Below are 22,093 nucleotides of genomic sequence, written 5' to 3'. Positions count from 1 at the left end.
CTAGATCAACAGAAAATTATCTCATTATCAGGGAAAAAAAACACCCTGTTACCTCGAGATTAATTAATCCGTTATAATAATTAAAAAAAAAGCTCAACTGCTTTTTTTATTCTGCGATATTTAAAAAAAAAACTAAGAATCTCTCGTTATCAAGGAAAACAGAGTGAATAAAATGTATGGATGCATTTCTGCACAATTATTCCTTTACATTTTGATACAATGTTTTCTAATGTTTTTCTTATCATTGTCAGACTGTGAGAAGTGATGTGGGTCAAACTAGAAAATCAAAATGAACATCAGATACATTTTTCTGACACCCAGGTTTTGTTGTGATGGCTAGATATTAACACGCTAATTTGAGTTCAAGTTGTCTTTGATCTGAGAAGTTTATTTGTTTTTTGATGCTATAAAAAGGAATAAAATGTCATGAAAAGCCTATCCTTAAAGACCAACATTAGAGGCTGACCTGCATCTTAATGGGAGTCAATCCTAGTATCAGGTGTCATCAATTGTCAAAATGTTAATTTATCTTGTGTCATCTCGCATGTCTTAGAAATGTTTACAGGTCAGAGCTGATTTACAGTCTCAACTCTTCAGGGACTCCTTTTGACTTATAAGTTCAATTTCAAAAGTTATTTCGACAGCTGAGAAAACAATGTGGCTAACATGACCATCTGTTCCCGAGATTTCATTAAAATTACACTATCATTTGTGTTTCTTCTTCAATACTTGTGCTCTGACTCATTCATGTTTCCTATCTCCCAACATCACAAAATGTGAATCCTGATTCTACTGAGGAGGATAAAAATATTCATCCACCCTTGTCTGGATCCTTTGGGCTTCCAAGTTAAAACCAAGAGACAAAAAAAATAGAACAGAGCCAGCTGTAAATGCAAGTTTTTCTCCCTCGTTTGGAGACAGAAGCGAAAAGAAAAAAAAACTTCTCATTGCTGACTTTGAGAGAAGCTGCTACCCTTGGTAAAGTTGTATTTTGCTCTTATCTGGATTAGTTCTCTCTGGCTGCTTAAATGCAGCTTATGCAGACACTGATAATAGTCACAGCTGAAGCACTCACTGCTGTGTGTCAACACAGCAAAAGGAATCAGCTTTTTAAAGTCAGCAGATCATGTCTCATTTTGTTTTTGTGTTGAAATAAAGCTTCCAAGCTGTTCTGAGTGCAGACTGTGAAGTTGATGTATTGAGAGCCAAGTATAACAGTGTCCAAGCCGATGACGTCTTCTCCGTCCACAAGAGGCTCAACTGCAGCGCATGACCTCTCTGTAATCCATAAACATCTCAGACACAAACTCGCACATGCACATGCTCACAGAGAACCTAATCCCCTTTTCTGCACTTGGGACTAAGCACAATTGGATTAACGCTTGGATTGTTAGGACTCTTTCGTTCATGGTTTACAGCACCTGAAGAGCTGCATCAGTGTCATCCTCTATGACAACAAAACCCTTGACAAATGAAACAGAACCAATGCGGGATAGAAATGTGCATTTCAAAGCGCCGAGATCCGTAGTGAAAAGAGATTGCCTCTGACCACAGAAAAACCCCTCCAGTCCATATAGGAAGAAAAATAGCTCCATTCTCCTCCTAAAAGCATTTTCCACCTGGTTAAGCCACACAATCTACCTCGATGTGAGCAGTACAGGAAAATCTGCTCCCCAACGAGGGGACGGCTGAGATCAAAGCAGGCACAGAGCTTCAGAGGAGTAGGAATCGAGGCAGCATGGGATGTTATGTGTCGACACACGGAGGCCACAGTCCCAGAAACATTAACACTCCCTTTTCGCTTTACAACAGAAATACATGACGTCTCTACGAAGCACGAAGACTCCACAGAAAAAAAAGAACACGGTCTGATTGTTTGGGTTGCATGCTCATGGGGCAGAGGATTGCAGTTGTATTCATAGTTGGCAGCATTTGGGTGGGTTGAGTATCTCGGCTTCCCAAATTGCTGAGTGACCTTTCCTTCGCTGCCTGAATTGACAAGTTTGTGAAAAGGTCCTGCTGTCTTGCTGGCAGATCTCTGGGAAGGCTGACACTGACGAACACCAGAGGGCAAAACAAAGCCAGAGAATGGATGAAAGGAAAGTGAGTGCGAGGAGAGGAGAGAGAGAAAGAAATATGGTTTGTTTAGATTGAAGAGCTTTTGATTGATTTTGAGATGGGATGGAAGATGTTGAAGTATTTTGGGTCGTACTTTCATGTTTAAAGTATCCGTGCTTTACTTGAGAATGTCTTTGTTCTGACAACTACTTTTAGTTTTTCCCTCTACACTTCAGCACAAAAAATAAGTTCTCAGTTTTCAAAACACTACTTTCTTTAGCTTTCAAGTATTTGATGGGGTAATTTTCATGTTTTTAACGATTGTGCAACGCCCCAACACAAAGACCGATTTGACCCAAGGGGAACGGATAAAAGGAGAAGAAAATTCCCTGGTGTATCTCAATGCACATTTTCTTTTAAAAGCATGTTTATAAATGTATTTTGACTACATATTCAAAACCGGTTCAAAAGTGAACGTTTTTATCAACTATTGGAAGACGTTGATTAAATGTTTATGTCCAAACTAGATTTATCAGGTGAATCTTCTTGTGTTGCAACCTTCACAAACATAAATACAACAATTTTTAAGTCGCATCCTATATATTGCAGCTTAATGATTGAATAAATGAGCACTTAATGAGTATGGCTAATTTACAAGTTACACTGCCTAGTCCACCTTTAGCCACTGAATTCTTTCAACTGTCTATTCAACTGTCTATTATCATAATTTCCGTCCCCTTTTCAACATGTTTTCAGCCAAATTCCAATGTTGAAATCCAGTAAGCATACTGGGATCCTTCAGAAGTAACAGGACCGAATATGCTTACAGACAAAAGAATGCTCCATGGTGAGGTAGGGGGGAATGCAATGACCATGAACTTCTAGCTACGTGGATGACAGGAAACACACACACTGAAGCATATTTCACAGCCTCAACTTTTTCACTCTTGCCTCTTAAAAGAACATGAATCTGTGCTTCTGTTTCAACACATGCACTGTATCTGTTCTTCTACTTGAGATGAGTTTGTTAACTAGAACTGGCTCTGTTGGTTTTACACAGTCTTGTAATTTTAGTGTTATGACAGCTCAGACAACGCATAAAAGTTATGGCTTGTAATTGAGAAGGGCAAAGTGTTCCCTGAGTGTGGTCTGTCATATGAATCATCCAATCTTAATGCAGAACCACAAAGTCAACTCATTGATTACTGTCACTAACTTTTAACCACAGATTTCCCACAAAGACCTTTTTTTCTCTCTTCCCCTATATCTCACTTTGTCACCCCTAACCATGAGCAGCGTGAGTGTGCCTCTATGAAGTGTCAGAGTTGACTTGTTCCGGCACCAAAGCGCCATCTGGCCTCTCCCCACTGTGCTGATAGAGACATCAACTCTGACAGTGTGTGAACAGCCTCTTGTGGATTTAGAGGAATTGCACATCAACAATGGGTGTCCACATTACACGGTACATCAGATCATCCAGTTTCATCATGCGTTTGTTTTCGCACACCCTCAGCCGAGGAGTTGGAGCCACAAAAATGTAATGAGTGCACTTGAGGACTCTCTGTTCCCAGCGCTGTTACTTCAGAGATTCTCTGGCAGCAGCTTCCCACCTCCAAGCTGCAAACCAACTTAATTAATACTTGAGCGGACCTGGGTGTCTGTTCCTTTCTTGTATCTGTTCTGCTCCTCTGTTCACCCTCTCTCTTTACACTCCCATAATAGTTCAGTGACTACAGGCCCTCATTTGGGCTGGTTCTGATCAGTCCTCCACGCTTGATGATGAGCCTCTTTCTTGCTCCATTAGACGCGGAGTTTGTTTCCACTCTAAAATTCTGTACAATCAGTACAATGATTCAACAGACAGCATCTCTAATGCCGAGCTTAGCATGAGGAGACACTCTTGTTTGCGTTTGATTCGTGGAGAAATATTTCCACTTTTGGGGGGAAATACAAGTATTAGGCATTTTGTCCACAGTGAGAAAAGCTTTACACTATTCTTGCATTTTGTAGCTCAAACCAGCAGGCTGCTAGATTATTTTAGCATTTAACAAGAAGGGGGAACTAATTCACATATAAGCTCCTGTGGAGCTCAGTCATCATGTTATATTGCCATTGTTCTCTGTAAGAACGGGAAAGTTTAGATTATCGTGGATTATGTTGCCAATTCTATCAGATAGAGTTTAACTAGGAAATATCAGAATAATTCAACTTCATTTTTTAGCTTCAGAGGCACTGGGAGGAAGATTCTGTTGGCTTTGGACAAAGCTAGCCTTTTTTGGTATTTGCTGCAAGGTGTATCCCTGTGCATTAGCAAACAAGTGTGTTTCCCGATTTGTTTGGAAACTGATTTAAACAACCACTTAGCCCGTGTGACATTAGAAACTACAAAGACTCCCTGTCCCTTCTTTCTTTATCCTTTAGTCTTTTCCTCCTTTCACCCACCCTTAGATTTACATTTGTAATAACTTCACTGAAGGCGCCTCTTTTCTAACGTTATATGAGGCTTTTTGCTGTATTCTGTTTACCATCTCAGCACCACATACTTTCTCCTCCTCTTTTGAGTCCTATTTTGTTTAACACAGCCAACAGCCTCAACTCCCCCTCTGTGTTCCTTTGCTATATCATTTTCCCTCTCCTACTGCTGTAGCTGTTTGACTTGAATGCAGAACTGCAGGTTTCCCGTCCTGGTCTAGCTGCAGGCCGCCTATTAGATCAAGGTCTTCTGCATTTTCATCTTTAGACAAGAAGAAGAGGAGGGATCTCCCCGGTTCCTTGCCTGAACAGAGCCTGGAGCTGACCGGCCTTTTGGCTTCACCCAGCACATCATCAAACGGACAGTGAGAGGCAGGAGAGGAACGAGGGAGATCGAGGAGCGATAGACAGAGCTGAGATCAAGGTCCCAGCGGAGGCCAACACTCCCACTCGCTCCATGCTGATGACTCATGGAAAGGATATCTGCTAGTGAGATTTCACCTCCTGCTACGTTCAAACACGGGGTTTGCAGCATGAAAAACATCTACATTTACATCATGTACTGAGCCCTTTAAACAGACAGGCATTGATTTCTGTTTTCAACAAACAAATAAATATAAATGTGGAGCACTGGGCCATGTTTGATTTGTTAATCATTCATTTTTATTTTGTAACATGTGCTATAATTTGAAATACTGGCAACATAATCTTTCTTATGAGGTTAGGGCAAGAGACACGTGGATATAAATCTGACTTCATGCGTTTACAATGTGTCTGCAGATTCCACTATTACATTACTCTAGGCCATTTTCAATATGTGTAAATGTTTGTGCTTGTGCTCAATTGGTTGGTAAAATGTTGTTTTTTGATCAACCTTCTATATCTATGGTTCATAATCTTTCAATAACATAAAGTGTGTTGATGTCTTAATCCAACATTGTAAACTACAAAAAATGAAACACATGTATTTTAGCGTTTACATGACTTTAGTTATGTACCATTTCTGTTATTGTGACTTTGGTCTTTATAGTCAGAAATCCTTAGTTGTCTTTTTGCTTTAGAGTATACACGACTGATTGAGTATATTTTGCTGTGTGCACTTTATTATGAAGCAGGTATTTTAGTCTATATAATATTAATATTATTATAAGTTCATGTTTGGAGATCAGCCTGATAAGGTGTCAGTCATGATCCATGTTTCTGCATGCTTTGAGTTCCTATTGCTATGACAACAGCATCAGATAATCTATAAACAAGTGGAGCTAGAAAATGCTGGCTTGTGTCAAACTATAACCAGTTAAATCAAGCTCACATCATATAATGTACACATAAAGACTGTGGTTACCTCATTTAAACTGAAAGGAACACATAGATTAAAAAACAAAAAAAGCAGTTTGAGAGAACGGTATAATGTCCAGTTTGCATAACTCCTGTTGTGGACCTAAAAAGGTCTCACCTTAGCCGAACTAAGTCTCATTAATCTACCTTTCTATTCTAAGCTCATTGCGTACAGTAACACCAGCTTGTGCTTTCTTCTGTTACTCCTACATCACACTTCTCTCAGCGCTGCTTTCCTGAATGCTTTTGGCAGAGTTCATATATGCAATGTGTCAAACGTTGTCACAGCAGCAACACAACTTCTACCAGCTGTAAACAATACACACAGCATGTTCTGGGCTGTAAAACATTTAGACAGACTGCAGAGAAAATAGGCCCTAAATGTTGCTGCAGTGATGTTGCAATGAGCCTTTGGAGGAGTTCAACACATCTGTCATTTGTCAGAGCCACCACCCATAAAGGTCAGGGGAATTTTTCAGAGTAAGCAGCACGTGGAGTTTTTTAAGCCCATGCAACCGATCAAACTTGTGGGTGCCTGCTAAGATGAATGATGGCCCTGAAAACTGGATGGGTATATAGACCATTAACTCCAAATGTACAGGAACAAAAAAAAAAAAGGCTTTGAAGAATGGCACTCATTCTAGTTATATGGAGCTCAACTAGAGGGCTGTGTCCATCTAGTGTTCAGACATGGTAAGTGAAATTGCTGTAATATCAGACAAAATGAAATACATCACTATGTGCGCTTGCAGGAACATAGTGTGGTTTCCTGAGCTCTAAATACATGCGTGTGTGACAGAGTTTAACTCATTTCTGTTAATAATTCTCAGAATGGTTTTATTCTTACACAGCTGTGCGGCAATGAGCTGATTATTGGTCAGACTTGAGTTGAAGTATGAAAGCAACAGTAAAAACCATCTTTCACAATACAGCATCTGGTTTAACCACCATTTTATTTGGCATAATTTAAAATCATCTCACTGTTAGTTCATTTATACAAATATGCTTTTGTTATATATAAAACAATTACAAACAGATTTCTACAAATCAAGTTCCCAGTGTAAAAGCGTAGTACCACGCACACGGTAGCATACAGCTCCGGGACACAGACAAGAGAGCCCACAGGTGCATGTTCCACTTCAACAGCATTATCCAAGTGAAATCAGGACACGGCAAAAAATACTAACTCACCCCAGTTGACAGTTTGACATGTTGTGCACTTACATTCAACCCTCAGAAATTCTCACATATCCTTTGGCAGATCTCAAACCGCATCACTGTTTTTGCACCACATCTGCTCGTGTTGCGTTTCGGTTATCCTAGACTTTACACAGGCCTCAATCTAGGTGAATTATAATACACTCAGCTCAACGAGTAAATGAAAATAACAATAGTAAAAGGGCTGCTGGTATGACTGGCACAAATTGGCCAGTCATTGCTAAAAAAAAATAAAAAAAAAAAATAAAATGTATAAAAATCTTCAGATGCGACAAGGCAAGTTCAACAAATGCAGCTCTTGCTAACCGTATGTGCAAGTTGTGCTTGTGCCTTTCCCTCACTGCACCATGCAACACAAGTATGTAAACCACAATCTGTTGAGAGCTGTGGGCCACCAGCACTCCGCTTCATGTGCTCCCTTTTACAAATGCTCAGAGACGTGTTGCACAAGATGTCAGTTTAGCACCTGCGACTTTCAAAGAGGGCTGTAGGAACTGGCTGTGTATGTGTTGACTGGAAGAAACTAAGGCATAGAGCTTCTGAGAAATAACCAAAAAGAAACACAGAGTTGGTCAAACCTGCATTTAAAAAGGTCTTGGTGGCATTTGCATCACTATAAGAAAACCTTTTGGGGAGCATGGTGATGGTCTTTGGTTTAGATAAGGCACCTGACCAAATAAAAGGCTCCTTTCGTATTGTAAATTAACTGTTGTTTTTACACAGCAGACAAACTGAATGGGTAGATATGACAAGATGCTTCTTCCACAAAGGTAATTAAATGTCACTAACCAGGATAAAAGGAATAGACATGTAAAGAGCCTATCACGAGCCAGGTAAAACATACTCTAGTATTTCTTGCAATGCTGAATTAGTTCTGCAGTGGTCATAGTCTGCTGACCTGAAATGTAAGGCAGAAATGTAATGGAGAAGTGGAGCACTGTTGAGTGGTGGTAGATCAAATCTGAGTATTAATCATAACACACAAACATTTTACTGATCAAATAAACATAAGCTATTACAAAAAATATATTCAACTTTGGCCATAACCGCACTCGAGGGTTAAAACATTTTAGGAAAAAAAATCATTTACAGAGTAAATTCAATATTAGACAAAATATAGTCTCTTTGACCCCATTGTGTCAAGGAGTCATTCTTAGGCATGCTTTAATGGCATTCGGTAAGACATAGACAGAGGAGAGCTGTACAACAACTCAACTTTCTGATACGCGAGAAATCCTCGTACCAGTGAGGGTTAATTTGGCAGAGGCCTTTTGACACCTGCTCCTCTATTACTGATGATGGCAAATGGTCGGCTGCTTTTAATGGGACCAGCTTATCTTCAAAGGCCCTCTGACTCTTCCATGCATGGCGGTGAGAGAGGTGAAAGAGGCTGGAAGTGTAGCCTGCCAGACAGCTTTTACATGCCAGACTGAACACGAGGGGGACTGCAGCGCCACAGTTTAACCTTTAATCTGAGCTAGTGGGTAAGGGGTACTGGCACTTGTCCGAGTGTAAACACACCTCATCTGGACTCAAGCTGCTTGAAATTAAAACGTGTTCACCCTCTACTTGGCTGTTTATTACATTTAAATAGGCAAGTCAAACCATCTTGATGGTGACGCTGCTTGATACTCATGAGATGCAACCTTGGTGAGAGTATGAGGTAGTCATTATTTCTCCACCTGAACAAAGGCAGATCTCTTCTCTCCAGTCGAACAGGGTAGCTTGGTTTGGATGTTGTTATGGCTTTTGACAACCATGATCAGCATTTTATAAGGCGAAGCAGAGAAGCTATAAATCTAGAAAAGATGTAAAATTGGACAATAAGTGTAAATATCAAAAGTTAAAATGTAAGAAAAATAGAAGATACGGTCAGTTGCTGCCATCTTGGCACAGTCACTTTGGTGATGATGGTAATGGAGTGAAATCCTCCAGGAGATGATTAAGGAAGAGAGGAGGAGCAGAGGAGCAGAAAACACAGTCTGAACTGCTGTTGGTGGTAGCAGCCAGATGACGACTTTTGTTCCTTTGCCTTCCTTTGCATCTGAGGATCTCCATCATCCCTCTCTGCAGTCCAAATCTGGGAATTTTTTTTTTCTTTTTTTTACTTTTTACAACAGCACACACTTCTTGGGACTCTTTTTTGTGACAGGATACAACACTGCTCTCACAGCTTCAGCAAACACCTCCCTGACACCATCCTGCAGCAGAGCAGAACACTCCATGTATTTCACAGCCCCAATCTGCTTGGCGAGGGCATTCCCCTGCTGCTGGGTGGTAGGGGCCAGGCCCTGCTCCTTCAGCTTCTTCACTGTTTCTGTATCTCCTCTCAGGTCCCTCTTGGTGCCCACCAGCAGGATGGGTACATTTGGGCAGTGGTGAGACACTTCAGGGTGCCACTTGTGCCTGACATTAGCATGGGAGGAGGGGCTGCCAATGGAAAAGCAAATGATGAAAACGTTGGTCTGGGGATAGGAGAGTGTACGAAGGCGGTCATACTCCTCCTGGCCTGCTGTGTCCCACAGGTTAAGGCTGACGGTGCGCCCGTCGACACTCATCTGAGCACTGTAGTTGTCGAACACTGTGGGAATATACTCTTCTGGAAAGGCATTGGTGGTATAGGAGATGAGCAGGCAGGTTTTACCCACTGCCCCGTCCCCCACCACCACACACTTTATGGTCTGCATCCTGCCTACGACCACTGGGGCTGCAGCACCTGACAACAGAGAAAAAAGGGAACCCGAGTAACTTAAATGCCACACACACACACACAGAGGCCAATGTATAAGGATGGCGAAACCAACAATTACTTTAGGGGAAAAATGCCGACAGTAACTCTCAGTCAGCTGTTTGTAGAGCTCAGTTATTTTCACAATAAGCAGACAAGCTGAGGCCGCCAACTTCAGCTCATCGACGTAATTAACGCTGCAATTAAAGTCTATATTTAACAACCTCTACTAAGATTTCCACAGAGGACCTTGAACAAATAACAACACCTTAAACGGAAGTGAGACGTCGCTTTTTACTCGCTTTATTATCCCGGTCTGTTCACTTTTGATACTAGGCGTTCCCCCAGTGGCTAGCAACAAGCTAAGGAACTAGCGCGTCTGGTGGCTAACAAGCAAGCTAGTTAGCAAACAAGTTGAAAGTTCATCTGCAAGCTACTTCTCAAAAAGTTATGTTTCTGGACAAATAACCCCCATCAAGTAACTCGAATATATTCTCAAATCTTTTAAAACATGTTTCAGGAGTAGTTGTTAGCTTGAACCGTTACATTTTGAGAGATTTTGTGACTTACCGCCACTTAGCTTTCGATCTCCTTTCGCTTGGAATAGTCAATCACAGCCGCATCCGGGGAGCTGTCCATTACGTAAAGACCGACGCACGGAAACAAAGCAATCTGGTAATTGTAGTTTTATTTTGTGACTGTCGTTCCATGACACTAGATGGCGGTGTTAAGCTTCTACTTCTGCGACCACACACACACACACACACACACACACACACACACACAGAGGTCTATACATACTCATATATATATATCCAATATATCTAGGACATATATATATATATATAGGCCTATATGCTTTTCTACATCCATATTAGATATTTAGTTTTTATTTATTTGTCAATTTTATTTCAAAAACAATAAAGTTAAGAAAAACAAACAAACATAAAATCTGCCCCTCTTTTACAAAACATTAATTAAAACAAAACAGAAAACTTAATTCAAAAACAATTTAAATTAAATTAAATTAAATTGGCTGCAGGCAAACACAGCCACTGGCAGCATATTCAAAAATATGTCAGACTCAAGCGTCATACCAAAAAGTACTCTGGGCACCAACTAAAATTTTACTCGGTAATTGAGGCCATATAGGCTACAACTGCTAGGTTTATGAATGGAGTTTGCATATTTATCTCCCTCCAGCAAAAAGAAAGAAGGCCTATGTCCTTAATTTGTCAAAATGATGTCCAATGATACAACTTTCATTCAGAGTGACCCTTTGGAGGCAGTAATTATTTTTTATAGAGTACACTCTGTGTTCAGTCCAATTGTCAAGTCTTGGTATGACCATTATACATGTCAAGAAGGGTCTGAATGCATAAACCCCTACATACCATTTGTTCTGACTTTACCCTTACTCTTGAACTTGCTTCATTCTCACCACTAAATGCCACAGTGTCACTGTTGTGTGTGTATAGAAACAGGTCATAAATACCCCATCTCTTGTCTTGTGGACCTCATGCGAGCTCTTTGGTCAGCACCGGCCTTAAAGCCCATATATCACTTATTCACCTTCAGACAAGATCATTATTCTCACCAAGCCAGTGCTTTCAATCAATATATAATATAGAAGGCAGCTAAAAGAGGGATTACTTTAGACTACTCTCTCCTGCACCCCTGGAGACCTGTTGATGATGTCACTTCTATACACTGAGGCAGGTTCAGAGGCCAGCCCTGACCGACAACCGGACACTCAAGAACACAAAGAGGCACCGGTTTATTGCCTTTCCCAAGAGGTTCTGGCGTCACTGCAGCCTATAAAAAGAGAATTCCCACTGGGACCATACACCCACAGTCACCCTCTACCCCAGCCCTTGCACCCCTCTGTTCTGCCAGGAGATTCCCCGGGACGTCTCTAGCATTTCCATGACAACAGACGCTGACAGAGATGGGGGTGACTGTGTCAAGAGATGCAGCGAGAGGCAGTTCATTTGAGAGGGAAATGATAGAGAGAAGACTCAGGACCGCAAGATACAGGGGCAGCAGTTCATGAGGAAGAGTGGGTGCTCTCAAAGCCATTAAGCTTGAATTCAAAAACAACAAATGTAGTTATTTAGCAACAAAACAGACACTTTGATGATAAGAGAAGACACTTATATTCATATTACGGTCTTTATTCATCATCTCTTTTTTTATCAAACCACATAATACAATGAACAACCAATGCTATTCAATAAAGTTATAGAATCTTTTCACATAAAATAACAAAAATTACAGAAGTCATTTCCTTGAAGCCTCTTCTTCAGTTTGTAAAGTGCATCAGAACAATGAGACCTCTCAACAAGGGGATTAACAGTTCAATATAGTACCGAGTTCGGGCCAGTTTGTAAGGCAGACAAATGTGAGAACACAGTGGTCTCTAGGGGTAGGAGGGTCACAGTATGCAAAACATTTGGGCAATTTATTAAAACAAAAAAAACTTCCTTTTTTGATGCTCCAGATTGCAATAGTGTCCCAAGTTACAGTTCTTACAAAGCATACTTGTCAAGACAGTCACAGAGTATTGACACTTTTTAGTGTTTAACAGACGCTAAATCATTGTTGACCTGTTCAACATGTGAAAATGACTGTAGTCTGGTCTTCTTGTAGTGTCCTATCGCCTGCAAAGGACACAGATGTGAGCAAAAGAGGTAGGATTTGCAGCATCTACTTTGAGTTTGTGAGATGAAGCAGATGTGATGAAAATGCCCTCATTGCTTTTAGTGCAGCTCCATTTCACATACTGGAAACCCAAGCACCCAGAAATACGTGCACATTTGAGAAAAGCTGAATTTAGAAGACCAGAAATCTGACTGATGACTCACACTCTTCATGAATATTCATCTGAAATTAAAACTGGTTTGAAGAAACATCCAAGGACGCGGATCCAAACAGAAATGAAAAGGGTGAAAACACCGTGCAGTATAGGCACTTGTTCACTTCCACAGCGGCTGTGCTGCAGCAGCTCGAGGCATTTTGGGACCAGGAATACGTGACGCTGAGGGTATTTTAGAGCTAGTAGGAGAGCTGCTGGTGCTTGTTGTCTTGGCAGTTTTATTTCGAGCAGCAGATATGACTGCCGTGCGGATAGTCTTGGCTGTGGCAGAGGACGGGCTGTGGGCAGTGCGCGGCTGTGAGGGTGCCTGAGTCTCAGAATTTGGAGCGACACGTTTGGACACCCTTAGAGGAGTCCCTCTGATGAAGGCTGGCTGGCTGCTACCGGAGATTTTCTCTGGTAGGGATCTTTCCGAGGTCCTGCGGGTTAAGTTGGGCTTTTCAGGAGTCTGTTGCTCACTTACAGTTCTCTCTCGTGTGCTATGACTGCGCTTCCCTTCTGTCTGAACAGCAGCTGACCGTGTGATAGCAGAGGAGCGCTTTGATATGCTACGAGGAGTAGATGGCCGACTGGGTGTGGGTGGTTGAGTAGAGGTTGGGGCTCCATTTGAAGGCTCAGTTTTGGAGCGCACCCTGGGAATCCCTGTGCCATTGGAAGGTCCTGCACGGGACACAAGGCCCCTTTTAGCCCCTATTCCACTACGCACAGGGGTCTTCGAGGCTCGAGGATCTTCCTTTGATGTAGGAGTTCCTGGAGTTGTCGCCTCTCGAAGGTCAACCTCCCTCTCTTTCCTCCACTTGGAGCAGAGGCTGGGGGCAGGCCGTGGAAGCGGGGAGGTCGGGGGTGACAAGGCGTCGTAGGATCGGAGGCCTTTTACCAGAGTGTGGCACTCCAGTGATTCGCCCACTCTGGAGTACGGCCGCGCCATCTCTCTCTCAGGACTTGGCAGGGCTGAGCACTCCTCAGGCTGTGATTGGCTGAACTCTGGTAGACTGGAGTGCATCCAGTTCTCCTCCACTGGTGTGGACACCACTTTTGTGCTCGAGTGCTTTTTTAAACCCACATCAGGGGAAGAAAGCACAGCGTTTGTTGTCCTTGTGGGTGTCTCTTTTGCCGGTGGTTGGGGCTGGACCCTCTCTGGAGCATTCATTGATGAATGTGATTGGCTTTCAGATTTGTGGTGCTTTAACGACCCTGCACTTCTTTTACTTTGCGAAACTATTCCCCTTGTGTGAGGAGAACAAGGTAAAGACCCCTCAAAACAAGGCTCTTTAGCTTTACTCTGGATAGATACAGTACTGTCTGTCACTGGCTGGCTGATTTTTTGTCTGGAAGTGGAGGTCTGTGTTTTAACACACAGGACAGGCGTATCAGGGGGGAAAGCACCAGACTCAGGACAGGAACTGGGTGAAGATGAAGCACTCATTGAAACCAAATGTTCATGTGAAACCTCTGATTCTTTTACAAGTGTTGCTGCCTTCGGTTGGCCTTGCAGAACATAAGAAATGCTCTCAGTTCCATGATGCTTCACTGTGAAGCCACTACCAATCTGTGAACAACTAAATGTAGCAGTGTCGGAGTCCTGAACCATTTCCTTGCCCCAGCTTGTCGCTTTGCTGCGCTGAAACCTGCTCCTCCTACCCAGAAAGGTTTCTCTGTCAATTGGGGAAAATACGTCGTCAGTCTCTGGAGAGCTACAAAGCACAGCAGAGGACTCGTGGTCAGACGAGCTGTTGGAGTGATAACTGGTCGACGTTGGGCTGCTGCCAAGCTCAGGGAAGCCTTTCAGCATGGAAGAGTTTTGGAAATGGGTGTCTTTGGGGAGGTTCTGGGAAAGTCTGCGGGAGTCGGAGCTTCTCAGGCTACGTCGACTCCAAGTGTGGCTCAAATTCTTCTCCAAAAGTTTTTCCAGTTCGTCTTGGTCTCCCTGACTCTGAGGTTCTCTGGTGAGGCTGAGGTCCAGCCCCGTACAAACAGCCAGAGAGCGACGTTTTTCCCCAATCTCACGTTGACGTTCCAGCCGTTTCCGTTCCTTCAGTTCCCTCTCTGCATTTTCCTGTAAGAACGGGATGGAATCATTAAGTTCCAATTTATTCATCTTTCTCTTAGTGACAATTGTATCTAGTCCCTCAATGTCTAAATCCTACCTGGACAGCTCTCTGGAAGCGGTGGCAGAACGAATGGAAGACCCTGCAGGCCTCCTCTACGTTGAATGTGCTGTCATCTTCACAGAAGAACTCCACCAGTGCCTGACTTGACATCCTCATACCTTCTACTTCATCCTCTGCCTCCTTCAGACGTTCCTCAGCCATCTGCACGCAGACACAGATGACACAATTAACCTTTAAAACAAGTTCTGTGCATTTGGACTCCTGCTTATATTCATTGTTCTGCATAAACCTATTTTAGGATTTTATTAAGTTTTTAAATTAAAGAGACTGTTGAATGTTTTATACCTCTAAGAAAGGTTTTGTATGCTGCTGGGTCTCTGCCTCAGTCTGGATGTTTGCCTTGAGGGATGCCACTCTGCTTTTTAACTTGGATAAGTCCTCAAGCACAGACTCCTCAGACAACCTGCAGAGCAAAAGAGGGTATTCGATGAGGGTAAGAACTTTTCAGAAACAGCTGAATCATTTACATTCATTTAGAAGACATCTCTGGTAATTACACTGTTTTAAGGTGTGTTTCATAAACTGTTGAGGGAAAATATTTCCGTCAATTATCTATAAACACAAAAAAAAGATTGCACTGCATGAATTGTTGTACTTTTCAAAGCAGAATAGGGATGGTCCTCCTTTAGACCCATGCAGAGAATCTCAAATATTGGCTCTGAGTTCCAATGTTGTCATGACCCAGTTTCACTCACACAGCTTGCTATTGCTAACAGCTGGGCCCCTTGTTCTGATACATGAATGCAGTAGATTTACATTACAGCAAGATGGGTGTATTGATGCTATTAAGTTTGGCTTGTATATTCTTGCACAGTCAGTGTAGGATCTGATGAGGTTTGGGAAGAGACTGACCTGGAGGCGGAGCCAACATGGCCTAGTTGGCTGGGAAATGACAGTAAACTCTGGTCCTTTTTCACAGCTTCCTGTGGAGACAAACACAAATGATTATCAAGCCATTGTCTCAATAGAAGCACAAATGTTGATAAAATCATATGCTCTGTGGAGCGGTCTGGCCTCGGGGGCTTAAAAGGCTTCTGTTGTCCGATCAAATGTGGTCAGAAAGTTCCCTTTCTTGCAAAAACTATGATTTGAGTAATTTCCCAATTTTCTTTTTCAATGGTGATCAAATCACACATGTTTTCTCTTACACCTCTAACTGAAGACTGCTTCACAAATAGATCTTTTTAAAGGCACAAACTCACTTTAGCACTCAGTGAATTTTTTTCTACACCCACATTTTGAATCTTACCATAGCAACAAAATGTAGCAGGTTCATGCCCGGCTTGTTGGCTTTGGTGTCAGCCAGTTTGAGAAGCGATGAAATCCGGAAACCAGCGGCATTCCCAGCATATCCACCCTGAGAGGCAACACACAAGGTCAGAAAAACACTCATCTACACACACAGACATTGTGTCACAGTTTTAAACAAACAATAATACAAGATCCAGGTGCACCATCAGAGTGACGCGCCTGAACACACACCCAGACCCCATAGCGAACTGTGTATTGTATCCAGATGAAAGAACTGAATCAGCTTTGTAAAGCTGGAGAAAATAAAGAAAAATTGGGAAGTATAAAGGAGCACTCACAGCATTCATATAGTTTCCTGCTTTCAGCACCAAACGTAGGATAGAGTGTAATTCAGGACAGCTCAGCAGTTCTAAGAGTCAGAGAAAGAGATTCAATATTGTACCTCAATGTTGACGAATGATGAAGATAAATATGAGAGCAGCAGACACCAAAACCTTCAAATAAGTAATACATTGTTTAAATTCTAACTTTCCCACTTAAAACCAATTCAAAGTGGAAGCATTTTAAAAAGGCAAAGATCTCAATCTAGATAGAAGTGGGTTGAACGACTCCCTGCTGTTAACTTTACCTCTGGCCGCCTCCCTCAGACATCTGGCTGCCACACACAGAGAGGTCACAGCAGGGTCGAACTCTTGTTGCAGGATCATGGCATCCAGACGCAGCCGAAAGCTAATGGAAGAGGAAAGAGGGGGACGGATGGATGGATGAATGGGTGGGGGTGGGTGATGATGGGAGACAAAAAGGCACTTGTGATCAATCATCGGTTAAACAAGCACATGCCATCACAAAGTGAAGCATGCGATGGGGGAAATGTCCTTTACTCATCACTGTGACAGAGGGGAGCTTTATAGCTTAGACTGAAAGTGAAAGTGTCAGGAAAGTACTGTTTTTTTTAAACATATATTACCAAATATAGAAATATGGGTTTACCTGGGGATTTCCACTAACAGCAGTAGAAAAAGATCCGGTTCTCCAAGCCAGTTCCGCTCCCCACTGAACTTCCTCAGGCGAGACTCCTGAGAAAGAGCAGATGCTGGTTAAAATCTGGAGAGCAGCTTTGACTGAAAAACAGTCTGGAAAAAAACAACGTGCTGTCAGCAGTCAATTCCAATATCTCTCAGCTTGGCCCTTCTCCGGAAACAGACCACATCACACAACATGGTGTAATGGCAGACTCTTGATCATCCTAACCAGAGCCAGATGATGAGTAAGAAGAGAGTGAAAGGGAGGGGGGGGGGAGGGGTTGTCACTGTTGTATTTGTATGCCAAAAAAAGGCACTTTACCTCCTCACTGTCAGGCAGCAGTTTGCAGAGTTCTGTGAGCTTCTCCGCTCCGTAACGGTCCCCAGCACCCTGCCTGATATCTTCAACTATCTCCTTAGCAGGCCTGCAGGAAAAAAATGGACAGATTCATTTTTCAGTATGAAATAATTCTTCATGTGCGATTTATCAGAGCACAAGCCCAAAATCCCCCAGCCCCAGAATGTTATGAGGAGCGGGGGTTGGTTGACGCCAAACTCCAGTCAGAGAGGAAAATAAAATCTGAGAAAATGTCTCAAAGATGAAAGTGTGATGTCAAGGTGAAAGACCAAAAACTGAACTGACTGACTTTCTGACCTCTGACTTATTTTCTCAGAGTGACATAGCTGTCCTCTGTTCCAGCAGTTCTTCATTATCCTCTCTCACCCCCCCCACCCCATCTTACAAACCATCACACATGCACACATTGTACATTACATGCATGCTACTTTGTGTGGCTTTAATTCTCTAACATAATGTCTTCATTCAAAGCACAACATTCACATCCATAGTATAATCAAAGTGAGGCTGTTAAAGATGTCTAATGCAGAAATCCCTTTGAAAACTGTGACATCTAACACACTTATTGTGACCTGTGTAATCTGTCCAAACTAGTTCCTCTGAAAACAAAACAGAGGGAAATGTATACAGAACAACAACAAAAAGAAAAAGAAGGATATTGAAGAGCCATTTCCTAGACACTGATGACTGCAAATAAAAAACACAGATTTTGTTGAAACTACACCCACAATTCAGCTCTGTCTATGTTTACAATACAGTGAAAACAAGGTCTTAGCAAGGCATTTGTTTGGGTACATTCACATAATGGCTTTCCCTGCAAGTCTTGACAAATCTGCTCTCGAGAAGAGCCACTCTTTAGTTCAAAAGAGCACAATTAAGTGAACATTGCATGCACACGTGGAGGCATGAATCATAGCAAGCAAGCACTTTTTTAAAATCTCGTTATGTAATAGTTCTACCTGCAACAGTTCAAATGTCATTAAAGACAACATCAAAACATATTTCACAATGTCTCAGACATAAACCTGTATCTAGGTGTGTTTTAACGATTATTATTAAACAACACTTTTCATTAGACATACAAGAGGCACAGCTTTGTTCATCTGGGCAAACATGCTAAACAGGCTTTTGTAGAAGCATGAATAGGGCAGGCTGCCAGTGGGGTGTCTCTCTGCAGGGACTAGCTTTTACATTAGAAACATCTTTGAGTGCACCAGCAGGTGTCAACTCTTGACTCTTAGGGCTAAACTGGTCATAGCTCTGCTTCAAGACCCCCACTCCAGCTGCCCAGGGTGCATCCTCCCCTGCACCTGTCCCCCTGCAATAAACGTGGATTCCCTCAACCTGACACTTGACTTTCTCTCACAGTCCCACTCTGGATGAGGATTCACACTTCTGACACAACCTGGCATGCACACACACAGAAGCCCACCCATCTTTGACGTATGGCCACACACGTCACAGACAGCTCAAGAGAAGAACTGTTCCCTTGGGCACACTTCTAAACACTTCAGTTTCCTGCTCTTAAAACTACTTTCAGTATTGATTGTTGGTGACCTCCAGGAAAAGCAGACAAAGAGGCTAAAAGCTAAAACTGTTTAATGTTAGCAGATTGACTGATTGAGGAATGAGGTTGGAAATTATCACTCATATCGTGATATTAATCTTTGAAATGGTGAAAAAACTAAACAAACAAAATGTTTTTTCAAAGCCCAAATATAATTTCTTAAAATGTGTATTTTGTCCCACCAATAGCAGAATCCCTACAACATAACTTTTTCAATAACACTAAACAAGAACAAGCAGCACTGATCATGCTGGAACCTGCATAAATCTGTGTTTTGCTTTGAAAACAGACTAAACAATCATTTTTGAAAGAGTAGTTGCAGGCCATGTTTCTTTTAAATCTATGGACTTAAAAGTTTGAACTCTATACAGGAACACAGAAGCTTACATCTTAAACTGGCGTAAAAATATTCCAATGTTCATGCTGCGTTTGGAGTCCAACAGGGAGATCTGTAAAAAAAAAAAAAGAAGAAGAAGAGTGTAAGAATTAACTTTCTCATCACACACATGGCAGATACATTTTACTGCCATCCATATAATCTCACCTCCTCTGGGCTGTCCTGTGGAGATCTGCAGCGCAGCAAGGAAGACCTGCGCCTTAAGGTGCCCGTTCTGTCCTGAGGCTTACTGTCCTTCTGTCCAAACAGCTCGTCCAGAGAGTGAAGGTCAATTGGGAACTCATCCTCGTCCTGGGCTGCCCCACTCCACACACTCTTCCTCCCCTCCACCTTCTCTTTAGGGATCCGCTCCCAGTTCAGCTTCCTTAGCCGGCTGCGACGGGCGCTGTCTGTCCGGCTAAAAGGTGAGGAGGAGGAAGAAGAGCCAGGTGGAGGCGGAGGAGGTGGCGGAGGCGGTGGAGGCGCCGGGGGAGGTGGCAGAGGAGCGACCAGCACTGGACGTGAATCCATGGCTGTCACTTCCACAGCGGAGGGAGGTTCAGGGAGTGTTCCATGAAAGGCACGAGGTTCCTTGCAGGCAACACTCAAGTTGATAAGCATAGAGGCTGTGTCAGGATAGTGAGGGAGGGGTGACAGTGGGCCTGCTCAGTCAGGCTGTGACGTATTTACTTCCAGTGACTCAAAATTCAAAGGTCAGTCAGTACTTCCAGCCTGGGAAAAAAAAAGACAAAAACATTCTTGTCTCAGACTTTATCGAACACAAAAAGAGAGAGGAAGTGATTTTATCCCAGAGAGCTGCAACATCAGTCGAGTCAGGCGGCTTCAACCTAGGCCATGACCTCACCTGGGCTTTCTGACACCTGGCCCTATTCTCCTTTCATTAGCATGACTCGGCTGCATTGGCTGATCTAACAAATAGTTGCAGCTAAACATGTAACCTCTGGTTCAACTTTCCATGGAAGTTCAAGGCATTTTGGGGGAAAGTACAACTTGAGCAAGAGGACGCCTCATCCTCTCTTTGAAAAGCATGTCCAATCCTGTTCAGATTCACCTCACTGCATGCACATACGCCTACACCAAGCACCCTCTCCCTTCTAATTAGAATATATGGGGACACCACGAGCAAGGGGAGATGCACAGTTATTGCACAGTAATATTCTTTGCACAGTCATATTCCTTCTTCGTTATGAGAGGTTCACGTCTAAAATCTGGTTGCACGCACTTGCACGAGCAAGTTTGAAGCAGGATTAGATGCCTAATACAATTAGAGGTGAGTCAGAGGTTTCAGGTGTCTGGTTCGAGGGTAAAGTCTTCAATCATGACACGGGTTTACACTTGGCCAGAAAACATCTTCTCGTCCTTGCTCGCGATTTGACCATGAATCACAACTTCAGAGGGATTTGTTGCGGGATTTGTTTTGGGATAAACTTGATGCAAAGCTGTTCCAGTGAACGCCGCACGAGCGCGCTGCAAAAAAACTGACGCCGTCTGTGATTTCATCCTCCATCATTTATAGAGATCTGTATCTTCACGAGCGAGAAATGATTTGACAATTCTTGCTCAAGGGGTTGTAGAGGGAATGCAAAAGTTGTGGGGGAAGTTAGCTATGAAGGAACATTTAATAATGTTAAATTAACGCCAGCCATGATCATCGTGTCTTTTTTCTTTTTACTTTCTTATTAGATAATTGATTAAAGGCTAAACAACAAAAACGACTTCCGTGGCTTAGTGGATTATCAGTTAGACTTCTAGGATGATCCAATAATAAAAAAAAAAGCCTTAAATCAAAGTAAGTTAAACATGTATTAGCACTTGTCATGTCCCTGATTCAGAACAACTCAATATATTTATTTCTCTTACCTGACGCAGACGACTTGACTACTCCAGCGAGTTAACCCCACAAGCACCAAGCAGAGTTCACTTTTAAATATTACAGCAAACATTGATTCATGTACGCTTCCATCCCAGTTTTTTTTTTAGTTTTTTTTAATCTTGTATCTTCTTTATCGCAGTTACTTGGGTCGCTCCGCTCGCTACAGTCCTCTTGTCTTTCTCAACTTGCAGGGAAACTTCCACACAGTTCAGCGGGAACGCGCAGGCGCGCACAGGCACGCCGATTTGCGTTATTGCTACCTCCCAGTTTTCCCATGGGCGGATTTAGAGTTGTCAGGTAGGAGGAGTATACTAAGCTTAATTACGCGTTTCTCCACTTTCAGATTGTTTTGATGGAAATGAATTTATAATAACTTTATCTCGTTAAATAAGAAAATATAGAAGTGTCAGGTTCTCAGCTCATTATACCTTTAATATTCAGCTTCATGTATTTCTATCACCTTTCAGGGATTGTTTTAATCGCATTGATGCCTCACATTTAGCTTTAAAAACTAGTTGGCCAAGCACAGATAAGACTGTTCATGAAAGTTTGCAGGCAGGAGCTACACTGACAGTCTGATAAGTCTCTATTTCAAACTAATCATCACAGTGGGCAGGGCTGTGATCTGTGATTGGTGAAGGCCTTGATCATGCTAAGATGAGTATGCTTTTGAGAACCTGAGATGGTGAACAGATGGCTATCAGACATGGGAAATGATTTATACATCTCCTCCCTGAACCTATAGAGTTGGGTCTTAGTGAAAGC

General features: G+C 42.5%; 2 protein-coding genes across 2 annotated transcripts; both read right to left on the bottom strand.

Moving 5' to 3' along the window:
* Nucleotides 1–6,802: 6,802 nt before the first annotated feature.
* rhogd (ras homolog gene family, member Gd) lies at nucleotides 6,803–10,458 on the bottom strand. The gene is made up of 2 exons (XM_020647867.3): nucleotides 10,385–10,458; nucleotides 6,803–9,802 (listed from the first exon to the last, which is right to left on the bottom strand). The coding sequence occupies exon 2, from the start codon at nucleotides 9,771–9,773 to the stop codon at nucleotides 9,198–9,200; it is 576 nt and encodes a 191-aa protein (XP_020503523.1). The 5' UTR covers nucleotides 9,774–9,802; nucleotides 10,385–10,458; the 3' UTR covers nucleotides 6,803–9,197.
* A 1,515-nt stretch (nucleotides 10,459–11,973) lies between these two features.
* fhdc2 (FH2 domain containing 2) lies at nucleotides 11,974–21,542 on the bottom strand. Its single transcript, XM_020647866.2, has 12 exons — nucleotides 21,316–21,542; nucleotides 19,603–20,166; nucleotides 19,446–19,507; nucleotides 17,456–17,558; nucleotides 17,102–17,187; nucleotides 16,740–16,840; nucleotides 16,450–16,520; nucleotides 16,110–16,217; nucleotides 15,713–15,783; nucleotides 15,146–15,263; nucleotides 14,837–15,001; nucleotides 11,974–14,745 (listed from the first exon to the last, which is right to left on the bottom strand). Exons 2-12 carry the CDS (start codon nucleotides 20,053–20,055, stop codon nucleotides 12,790–12,792), a joined length of 3,294 nt encoding a protein of 1,097 aa, XP_020503522.2. The 5' UTR covers nucleotides 20,056–20,166; nucleotides 21,316–21,542; the 3' UTR covers nucleotides 11,974–12,789.
* Nucleotides 21,543–22,093: the final 551 nt, after the last annotated feature.

This window comes from Labrus bergylta, chromosome 9, assembly GCF_963930695.1.
Source record: "Labrus bergylta chromosome 9, fLabBer1.1, whole genome shotgun sequence".
Lineage (NCBI taxonomy): Eukaryota > Metazoa > Chordata > Actinopteri > Labriformes > Labridae > Labrus > Labrus bergylta.
Note: the sequence above shows the minus strand (reverse complement) of the source record. Positions and strands in the feature narration are given on the sequence as shown.